The sequence below is a fragment of the Ictalurus punctatus genome, chromosome 22, assembly GCF_001660625.3.
Source record: "Ictalurus punctatus breed USDA103 chromosome 22, Coco_2.0, whole genome shotgun sequence".
NCBI lineage: Eukaryota > Metazoa > Chordata > Actinopteri > Siluriformes > Ictaluridae > Ictalurus > Ictalurus punctatus.
In genome coordinates, this window is record NC_030437.2 from 17,630,263 (window position 1) to 17,641,296 (window position 11,034).

General features: G+C 43.3%; 1 protein-coding gene and 1 long non-coding RNA gene across 5 annotated transcripts in view; one reads left to right on the forward strand and one right to left on the reverse strand.

The window, feature by feature from the left end:
- Nucleotides 1–307: 307 nt before the first annotated feature.
- Nucleotides 308–11,034, reverse strand: part of si:ch211-102c2.8 (golgin subfamily A member 6-like protein 24) — a 21,399-nt gene continuing 10,672 nt past the window's right edge. For 2 of the 4 annotated variants that reach the window (XM_017452388.3, XM_017452387.3), the window contains exons 21-29: nucleotides 10,621–10,803; nucleotides 9,592–9,699; nucleotides 9,254–9,486; nucleotides 7,011–7,137; nucleotides 6,443–6,526; nucleotides 4,936–5,144; nucleotides 1,877–1,952; nucleotides 817–1,047; nucleotides 308–693 (exon numbers count right to left, since the gene is read on the reverse strand). In XM_017452388.3, the coding sequence (XP_017307877.1) occupies nucleotides 619–693; nucleotides 817–1,047; nucleotides 1,877–1,952; nucleotides 4,936–5,144; nucleotides 6,443–6,526; nucleotides 7,011–7,137; nucleotides 9,254–9,486; nucleotides 9,592–9,699; nucleotides 10,621–10,803 (1,326 nt within the window). In that variant the 3' untranslated portion in view covers nucleotides 308–618. The remainder of the gene's footprint in view (nucleotides 694–816; nucleotides 1,048–1,876; nucleotides 1,953–4,935; nucleotides 5,145–6,442; nucleotides 6,527–7,010; nucleotides 7,138–9,253; nucleotides 9,487–9,591; nucleotides 9,700–10,620; nucleotides 10,804–11,034) is intronic. The other 2 variants (XM_017452389.3, XM_053674263.1) reach the window with 2 other exon arrangements.
- Nucleotides 7,016–9,079, forward strand: LOC128628926 (uncharacterized). The gene is made up of 3 exons (XR_008393196.1): nucleotides 7,016–7,131; nucleotides 7,948–8,167; nucleotides 8,569–9,079. It is a non-coding gene; the product is annotated as an uncharacterized LOC128628926 (long non-coding RNA).

Sequence of the window (11,034 nt, forward strand, 5' to 3'; positions counted from 1 at the left end):
TTTGAATTTTTTTTTTTTTAATTAATATATTTTACTGTCTTAAATTCTTGAAATCATTACCGATTAACGCTCGTACGCCACTTCTTCTCTATCACATGATCACGGGAGCGTCTTTTCGAACGTGTCCTATATACGTGAGCTCGGAGACGACTGCGATCAGGTAGCGTTGCGCTAATCCACACGGGAGAGAGTAACGCAGTAGTGATGTGTCGTTCTCTAAGGAGTCGACTCTTTGAATCGGATCTTTTCTGTGAACTCCGAGAGCCGACTCGCACGCACGAGCCGCTTTTGTCCGTAGACATACAGGCGGTGTCGTTCTCTAAGGAGTCGTCTCTTTGAATCGGATCTTTTCGGTGAACTCCGAGAGCCGACTCGCACGCACGAGCCGCTTTTGTCCGTAGACATACAGGCGATGCCGTTCGTAATGGTCCTTACATGTAGTACCTTTCTGTAGTTCCTTTACTATTTTATTATTTGAGATAAAAATGACAACAAGCCTCTGAGAGTCGAAAGAGTCGACTCTTATTAGTAGGCTGAAAGGTGTAAACTCGCAATAGTCTCAGCATGATGCTTCACAAAAAAATAATAAAATAAATAAAATAAGGATATAGTCAGTGGTCAAAGGTTAGGGTTCAGGGCTGTTTTCAAATCAGGGTGCTGTCGTGTCACACGGCTCTCCAGCGCTGGAGCGATCTAGGAAAAAGAAACTGCGTTATTTCATTATTTTCTTACAATTAAGTAGTATAGACGATGTTTCGTACTGTTCCAGTGCCAATTAAAAACGCATCCTAGTTAAGCCATGGTGATGTTACGTACTGTCTCCAGGTAGGATCCAGCCAGCTCGGTGTTCCCCCGCTCCCGGTTTAGACGCGCAGCGCTGGGTGTGTAGGTGTGTGTGTGGCTCTGTGTGTCAGCCTGCAGCTGCCGGATGCGGCTCTGGAGGTGGCGCAGTAATTTGTATGAGTCCAGGTCGTGGCTGCTGGCAGTGTCTGGGACGTGAGCCGAGGAAGCAGAGGATGCTGGGATGGCCGTGATCTCACTGGAGCTCTGGGAGTAGAGAGCAAGCCAAAATGTCCACTCAATATGTTCCCACAGCGAATAATAGATTATTCAACATCTCAAAAAAAAAAAAAAAAAACCCACACACACCCTACCTCCTTTTCTTAACATGCGGTTATATTATCAAGAATAAAAGGATAGGATAAATATATAAATTATATAAAATATAATGGGGTAAAAAGTATCGTGCGGTGTAACAAATAACAAACGTACTCACTGGCAAACTGCTGTTTTAGAAGCCGAATCAAACGCTCCTGGACATGCTGTTATTGGAAAATAATCAACAGCGTCGTGCAGACGGTGACTCCGCGTCATCACAGCGTGCCTTCGTTGATTATTTTCCTCCAACAGCATGACGTCATCGGGTCTTAATCCGACCCCGGGCGCCCGGTTCTTACAGGGTACTGACGTTTGTGTGCTGTTAAATTCTTTTCAGTGAATGTAATAAACTACTCGAACGTTACAGAGGTGTTCGTCTTCGCATCTAAACCTGCACCTAAAGTGTCATTTTTAATTCCTTACTTCTTACTGTGCATATACATGGTGTAGTTTCCTCCGGGTACTCCGGTTTCCTCCCCCAGTCCGAAGACATGCATGGTAGGCTGATTGGCGTGTCTAAAGTGTCCGTATTGTATGAATGGGTGTGTGAGTGTGTGTGTGTGATTGTGCCCTGCGATGGATTGGCACCCTGTCCAGGGTGTACCCCGCCTTGTGCCCGATGCTCCCTGGGATATCCTCCAGGTTCCCTGTGACCCTGAAAAGGATAAGCGGTATCGAAGATGGATGGATGGGTACATGGTGTGATGAGTGATTTTACCGCAGTCAGGTGTCTCATCTCTCCCTCGAGCTGCTCCAGCCTCCGACGCGGCTCTGATTTCAGTCTGCAGGCTTTCCTATACAACACGACATCGCTTCTTATTCACACATTCTCTGATGATTTATTTTTGCTTTCTTTAAATTTCTATACTCATCATTCGTACGTCACCTTGGATAAAAGCGTCTGCAAAATGAAGAAACGTAAACGTAAAATATACCACAATACGTTTTTCAAACTACTACATACTAGAACATTTCTACGATTGGAAGCGACCTGAGACGGCAGGAAACGCGTCCGATTACAGATTAGTCGCTGTTCTAAAATGAATAATATTAACCGTCAGATGCACGGTAAATAGTCGCCAACTCTAAAAGGAACGGTCCGGGTATCGTACGTACACGATGTCACACTTAACCCGAACGTAGTTCTGTTCATCAGTCGAAACCAAAAGTTTGTTTATCATGTGTTTGTCGTTTGCGTTTAGTTTCGAGGTTAAAGTCGCTAACGACTGACTGAAGAAACGAGCTTTACGCGACAAACTTTTGTTTTGAACGATGAACTACATCTGGGTTGAGTGTGCATGTGATTTTTCACCAAAACAACCACCAAACAAACAAACAAACAAACAAACAAGAGATGCATCGAAATCTTTTTTTTTTTTTTTTTTTTTTTTTTTTTTTTTTTTTTAAAAGTACTCGTCGATATCGTTAGTGACACTGACACGGAAATGAGTAACACACTAAGTATTAAGACTTTTTATTTATCTCTGTTTATGTTCATGCACTCGTGCTACCGGGCTAACGTTAGCTAGTTGATTTTAAATGACATGCGTTCGCCTGCTGCTCGGATCGTGTAAGGTTGCTATGGAGACGAACAAAAACGCTTCAGTGCAGCTGTAAATAAAGTACTTTTTTTGTTTCCATCGTGTCAGAATCCCTCACTGTCGATAACCGATAGTGACCGAGTGACAAGAACAACATACTGGATAAGATATGGCTTATCCAACGGCTTCACGTATCACGTGGTATCGGAGCGTTTATAAAGTAAACGAGCACGGTGTTGGTTTCGATGCATCTCTGAGCAAAACGATCAATACAAAACTAAGTTAAAGTGAGAGCCAGACTTATTTTAGTAGACTAGTAGGTTCTAGCCTTTAGCTCTAGGTTGTATTAGTGTCTTAGTGAGTGCAGAAAGACCTCTAACGGATGAATCAACCTTCCCAGAGTGCTGATGAAGGACCAGTTCCAACTTAAACCAAGAAGACACTACAGGTACAAATTTATACCTGTTCTGATTGTTTTTTTGTTTTTTTAAAAAAAAAAATAAATTGCATCTATAATATCTATAAATGTCTACTCTTAAAGTAGAGTAAGAAAAGTGATGAATCAAGACTAAACGAAACTGTTTGTCCATTTTTGTCCACTCACGACCACTGCGTTATGAAGAAATGCCGGAGAAGGCTTTAAGCTCCGCCCACCTGGCACAATCACGCCACGTCATAAATCACCGAAATGCTTGTTCCCTCCTTTAAATGTCAAAACACGTCTTGTTATGCTAAATCGGTCGGTTTCCTTTATAAAACGTCCTTCATAAACCACCATTATTTGATTGGGAACATTATTTTGATTTCTCCGAAAAGTTTTCAGAACCAGAAAGCTCAGAAAATCCGCATTCGTGAAATCTTCCATTTGTAAATTCACTAAAATCACGAATGAGAAGAAAATTACAGCCAATCGTCATCCAAATCATATAAACCTATCAGCCATAAGATTAAAAGCACGGACAGGGGAAGTGAATAACAGTGAGTCTCTCGTTACAGTAGCACCTGTTAAACAGTGGGATGTATTTATTAGGCGGCAAGTGAACAGTCAGTTCTCGAAGTTGATGTGTCGAAGGCAGGAAAAATGGGCGGGCGTAAGGATCTGAGCGACTTTGACGAGGGACAAATTGTGATGTTTAGACGACTGGGTCGGAGCGTCTCCAAAACTACTAAAAACGGTCCATGGAAGGACGACCGGTGAACCGGCGACAGGGTCGTGTGCGCCCGAGGCTCGTCGATGTGCGTGAGGATCGAAGGCTGGCCCGTCTGGTCCGATCCTACAGAAGAGCTACTCTAGCACAAACTGCTGAAAAAGTTAACGCTGGCTCTGATAGAAAGAACACACAGAGCATCACAGCTTGCTGCGTACGGAGCTGCGTAACGTCCCGGTGCCAGATACCACAGCACGTCTTCGGCGGTCTTGTGGAGTCCGTGCCTCGACGGGTCACAGCTGATTTGGTATTGATTTGATATTGAGGACCTACACGATATTAGACAGGTGGTTTTAATGTTATGGCTGATCTGTGCATAACTATACTTTTTCGCTTTTATTAAATACAAAACGTTCCAATACAAATACTTGTAAGAATATCAGCAAATAACTGGCTAATTGTAGTTATGATATCTGGGTGGTTTTTTTATTTATTTATTTTTTAAAGATATATATATATATATATATATATATATATATATATATATATATATATATATATATTAACATTACCCTATTACACCTGTAGTGTCTTGCTGTAAATTCCAGGGAATGAATTAGATTTTGATGAATGATAAGAGCTGATCCTGGATCAGCACAATGACATCCCGAGCCTCTAATCTACACCATTCTGCGCAGGACAATCTCCATTACCTTTTCCTCAACCAGTCTACTTTCCATCTGCAGGCAACAAAACACACCTTAAACACCTTCAACGCTGTCGCGTTTACTCACGACACTTCCGAGTTTCTGTCGTGTGTCCGCGTTTAAAAATAAATAAATAAATCTTTACAGGGGGGTCATAAAAGTGAAAAACGTCACTGCGTGCGTGTGTGTGTGTTGGGAGTGTATATTTACGTATTTGACACTTGAGAGATCTGAAAGTGTGTGGACACATTTCCAATTGGTAGAAAAGTAGAAATAAAAACGCAGATTTCATTTTAAATAAGTGAACTTTTGGTACTGAGGTTAGAGTTATGAGTAGGCGTAGGAATATGTGTGTGTGAAAGATGTAAGTGCTGTCCTAACCTCTCCAGCTCACACGTGAGCTCCTGTTCGAACTTGCGTGCGAGCCGTGCCGTGGTTTTCTCCTTCCACTGCACCATGTTCCTCTGCACCTGACGCAGCTCTTCGTCTTTAGCCTGGAGCTGCCTGCGCAGACGCGCAGCCACGCCCTCACCGTCGTCATCGTCACGCAGACGCACCCTGTTCAGACTGCTCAGCTCCTCGATGTGCTCCTGAACAACAAAACACACACAGCAAAGCTTATTATTCTTCCATGGAATTCGTAAAGCGACCTTCCTCTTCTTCTTCTCATCATCATCATCATTATTAATCTTGTAACTCATTTTAGTAAAACGTCCAGGGCACTTTTGAGCCATGTTTTACAACCTCAATTCCAAAAAAGTTGGGACGCGTTGTAAAATGTACATAAATGTCAGTAAAACCTTTTGATGATGATATGTTCTGTAGATGAGGAGAAATTCATACGCTTCGCAATTTTACGTTGAGGAACATTATTCTGAAATTGTGCCACGAACTGTAGACGCAGTTTTTCGCAGATTGGTGAGCCTCTCTCCCATCTTTACTTCTGAAAGACTCCGCCTCTCTAAGATCCTCTTTTTATCCCCAATCATCTTACTCACCTGTTCCCAATTAACCTCCAGCTGTATCTTTTTACTAACACTTACTTTCCCAGACGTTTGTTGCCACGTCCCAACTTTTTTTTTAGACGTGTTGCGGCCATCGATTTCAAAATGACCTTATTGTCTGCTTGAAACGGTATGTTTTCTAAGTTCTATCGTGAACGACACACGGGTTTATGAGATTTGCAAATCATTGCACTCTGTTTTTATTCAGTTTACACAGCGTCCCAACTTTTTTGGAATCGGGGTTGTGCATGCACGTGAACTGCATCTACACTACCCACTCGTATTTATAGATATTGTGTATTTCTGTATACTGAAAGTTGAATTGTTGTTTTTTTTTAAACAGCGTGTATATTTTTGTACTTACACTTGCATGTGTATATCTTGATTAGTAGATATTATACGTGAAATATATATATATATATATATGTGTGTGTTTATGTATAATATACATGTGTCAGCCGTGCAAATGACAAATAAACGATTCTGACGTCAGTCTCTCAAAACCACGGACGCCCCAAATTCACCCCACCGACCAGCTGACGCGCGTGCTCTGCGAATGCCGGCACGTTTAAAAAGTGTATTTACCGCAAGAACTCTAGCATGCGTCAGTGGAGAGGTGGAGATGTGTGAACGCTACTTAATTATAAGCTCATCCTCTATCCATCCACGTGTTCTTTATTCGCTCTAGGCAAAAACAAAAGTAACCATGATATATATTCGTAAAATATTCATAAATCATTTTTTTCTCTGGGTAAATTTGATTTATATCTAGCCTGACTGCTGCTTTAGCTGACAAAGCAAAAAAGTCTCGAGCTTCCAGGTCTGTCTTGCTGTGAGGAGTAATAACCCGTTAATCCTACGACTAAGAGTGGCGTATTTCACACCTGTATAAGTTTTTCCCTCAATGCATTTACAGCTCTCTCCTTCTCAGACGTTAACTGCTCCCTCAGCACACGCAGCTCCTCCTCCTTAAACACACACACGCACACATAAACACACACAAACACTACAGTATAGAGCAGGGGTTCCCAAATTTTTCCAGTGCAAGGCCCCCCAAATGGCATTAACATTTGACCGAGGCCCCCCTTTTGCAAGATGTCTTTAAAACACATTAAAAATACAGACTTCTGAATATATCCCCCTTTTTTTATCATTAATAATAACATCTTAACATCAAAACATTAGGAACTGATTGTGTGTGTGTGTGTGTGTGTGTGTGTGTGTGTGTGTGTGGTTGTCTGAGAGTGAGAATTTATTTTTCACACCAAATTGTTGACGCCCCCTGGGCGCCCCCTGGTGGCCCCCAGTTTGAAAACCACTGGTATAGAGACATGCATGTGTACTGGTTTGGAGCGAATGCATTTCTCTATAAGTGAGCATGTAGGTGTGTGTGTGTGTGTGTGTGTGTGTGTGTGTGTGTGTGTGTGTGTGTGTGTGTGTGTGTGTACCCACTTTATCAGTACTGAGCTGTTGCTTGGTGTGTGTCAGGGAGGTGATGTGATCCTGCAGGCTGGTGATGAGGTGTTGGAGCGACTTCCTGAGAGACTGCAGCGCCTTCACCGCCTCACTCACTGTAACACTACAGCACACACGCACACACACACACACACACACACACACACACACACACACACACACACACACACACACACACACACACATTAAAAATATATAATATTATTGAACATATATACCGGACAATACATGTCTTCATGGTGTAAAATGCAGCCCTGTCATTTTCTGGTATCAAGTGGGAAAATATCTAGTTTAGTTTTTGTACCGTTAGAGTTGCCACAGTTCTGAGTAAAACGTCTTGGGCACCTGTATTATTTTTTGTTAAGTGCAAATCTAGTCTTACATGTTTATTTTATGGCATAGATGTTTTATTTTATTTTAGAAACGGTTTGTCAGTATAGAAAGCAACGTATCATGTAATTCAGACTGGAAACATAATGCAGGCTGCAGCAGAAACCTGCAGCAGAACCGTGGCAGGTTCTCCAACACTCTCAGTAAAATTTACCTGATAATTCCCTTATAAAACTGCATAAACTCTACCTGAGACTACTGATGCAAAGGCTTCTTACACCAAATATGAACTTTATTGCTGTTTACTGCTGTTTTCTGTTTACTTGCTTTACGGCATTTCTTTTGCACAGTACTGTACGTCCTTAAGAAGAGTCGTAATATTGCAGCGTTAAATACTGGAATTCGGGGGTGTGTAGTATAACCACGAGGCCTGTATAATCAATAAATAAAGTCCTAATACGTCAGTCCATGCAGGAGATTTTTCTCTTTTTTTGTGATTGTTGCAACCAAAAATACTTGATTTTGCTACATTTAAAAAAAAAATAGAGAGAGTTTTTTGTGCTTTTTGTTGTTGTTGTTGCAGAAAACTACTCGATTCGGCGAAATCGCACTCGCACGGAATTCTTTCGCACGCTCTTTCGCAGCTCTCATTTACCAATACAGCTGTACTCCCGTTCGACACACGTGACTCGAAGAGGGCTTTGTGAATCCAATCAAACGTGCGTCGTGATGACGTCACATGACGCGTCTCGGCCCAAACCTGCGGAAAATCGTGAAATCCTGGAGGGACTGCACATAGCATCGTGGGTATTAACAGGACTTTGACTTGATTGGTACTCACAATAACTAATAGCTGTTTGGATTTTTTTAGCTAATCGTTTTTAACTTCTGTATTCTTCCTTGTTAATATATATATATATATTTTAAATTAATGTAGCACCACTGCCTAAGTTTCTAGCACGCATCAGAAAACTACATTTTATAAAGAAAAAAAAGATCAAAAGAATTGTGATGCCATATTATCTTCTGTATCGCCCACCTGAAACCTTGTTTATAAGTAAGTTCTGATTAATCGATACCTGTCAGTATTCATATAATACAATTCAAAATGATAAAGTGCAGGTTCGGCTTAAACACTTCCATAACCTCACAGTGGAGTGGGAAATAATGTGTGGACTATTTCTCTCTCTCTCTCTCTCTCTAGGCTGCTGATTATTCTCTCCAGATAACAGTTCAGTTGTAAGAGAGTCAATAACATACTTATTTATAAAGCGATGCATGATAAATGGTACCTAATATTAAAAAAGAGAAGACGAAAAAGAGGACGAGACGTGTTTGATTAACCAGAACAGCCGTTATCATCTCACACGAACTGTTCTGAAACCACTTTCACTCCCCGACGCTTTCTGAACCTCGGCTCACACCTCAGCACTGTGGTTTGGTGGTTGCTGAGTGGGTTGGAGATGTTTTCTGCAAACTTTCAGTGCTTGTGGCCAACACACACACCCACCCCTCAACACAGAACCTGAAACAAACTTATTTAAAAAAAAACCTCTTCTTCTCTACTGCTGTGTAGAAGCTCTCTCTCTCTCTGTGTGTGTGTGTGTGTGTGTGTGTATGTGTGTACATGCGTGCCAGGTGTCACAGTGCACCTGTGTGAGAGATGTGTGTTGTGCACAGTGAAGCCGTTCTGAGTGAGCAGCTTCTGCAGACACACACGCACGCTCACACACGCGCACACACACACAGTCAAACTTATTTAAAAAAAAAAAAAAAAAAACTCTCTTCTCTACTCCTGTGTAGAAGTCTTGTGTGTGTGAGTGTGTGTGTGAGTGTGTGTGTGTGTGTGTGTGTGTGTGTGTGTGTAGGTGCCAGGTGTCTCAGTGCACCTGTGTGACAGATGTGTATTGTCCACGGTGAAGCCGTTCTGAGTGAGCAGCTCCTGCAGACACACACACTCAGTGTGTATATCCTGAGCCCAGCTGGCCTTCTGCTGTTCGTTTCTCGCTGCCGCCCCCTGCTGGAGATGCTCACACTCTGCCAGCTCTGCCCTCACGCTCTGCAGCTCCTGCTCGCTCCGCCTCACACACTCTTTCAGACGCACGCGTTCGCTCTCAGCCTCCTGTTAGTGACACGCAGAGAGAAGAGAAAATCTAATAAATATAATGTGAAGACGTGTGTGTGTGTGTGTGAGAGAGAGTTTTTGCTCTTGATGGCCTACACACACCTGCTGCAGCTGTCTGCGCAATTTATATAACTCTGTCTGGTGCTCGTCTCGCAGAGCTCTGATCACAGCCGTCTGCTTTAACACCGTGCTGTCCAACTCCTCCACGGTCTGTGAGTGAGAGAGAGAGAGAGAGAGAGAGAGAGAGAGAGAGAGAGAGAGAGAGAGAGAGAGAGAGAGAGAGAGAGAGAGAGAGAGAGAGAGAGAGAGAGAGAGAGAGAGAGAGAGAGAGAGAGAGAGAGAGAGAGAGAGAGAGAGAGAGAGAGAGAGAGAGAGAGAGAGAATAGAATTAAATTGGGAGGGAGTGTGTGTGTGTAAAGGACAGAGAGATAAAGAGAGAGAGTCTGTGTGTGAGCGTGCGCGAGTGTGTGTGTGTGAAAGAGAGTGTGTGTGTGCACGCAGGAGTGTGTGTGTATGTGGGCGTGAGTGTGTCTGTGTGTGTGCGTGTGAGAGAGAGAGATATTGTGTGTGTGTGTGTCTGTGTGTGTGTGAGAGAGAGATTGTGTGTGTGTGTGCGCACGAGTGTGTGTGTGTGTCTCTCTGTGTGTGTGTGTGAGAGAGAGATTGTGTGTGTGTGAGAGAGAGAGTGTGTGTGGGTGTGTGTGTATGAGAGAGAGAGAGAGAGTGTGTGTGTGTGTGTGTGTGTGTGTGCACGAGTGTGTGTGTGTCTCTGTGTGTGTGTGAGAGAGAGATTGTGTGAGTGTGTGTGTGTGCGCACGAGTGTGAGTGTGTCTCTGTGTGTGTGTGAAAGAGAGATTGGGTGTGTGTGTCTCTGTGTGTGTGTGTGTGTGAGAGAGAGAGAGATTGTGTGTGTGTGTGAGTGTGTGTGTGTGTGCACGAGTGTGAGTGTGTCTCTGTGTGTGTGTGAGAGAGAGATTGTGTGTGTGTGTGTGTGTGTGTGTGTGTGTGTGTGTGTGAATGTGTGCACGAATGTGAGTGTGTGTCTCTGTGTGTGTGAGAGAGAGAGATTATGTGTGTGTGTGTGTGTGTGTGTGTGTGTGTGTGAGTGTGAGGAAGCGTAATCGTCCTCACCTTCTGCAGCTCCAGCACTTTATTCTGCAGAGCCAGCGCACTCCTTTTTTCTCTCTCCCCCTCCGCTCTCCCTCTCCTCTCCACCTCCTGCATCTGTTTCTCCAGTCTGACCTGCTGCTCTCGCAGAGACTCCGCCCTCTGCTCCTCCCACCTCCTCTGCTCTCGCGCCACTGCCCTCCTCACCTAACAGACAGACGGGAATTAACCTGGAGCAGAATCATGAATGTGTCCTGACCTGGTTACTATAACGCTAAACTTTCTTCTTCACTATAAAACACGGCACGTTACACCACCGCGCTGCTGAGTGCTCTATTCTGATTGGTCAGAACGTGTTGATTTATTGTCTGGAACAGCATCTCCACCAGTGCGCTCTTTCTTACACGTTAATGTTTTCTATCAACTAAAAACTGAAAG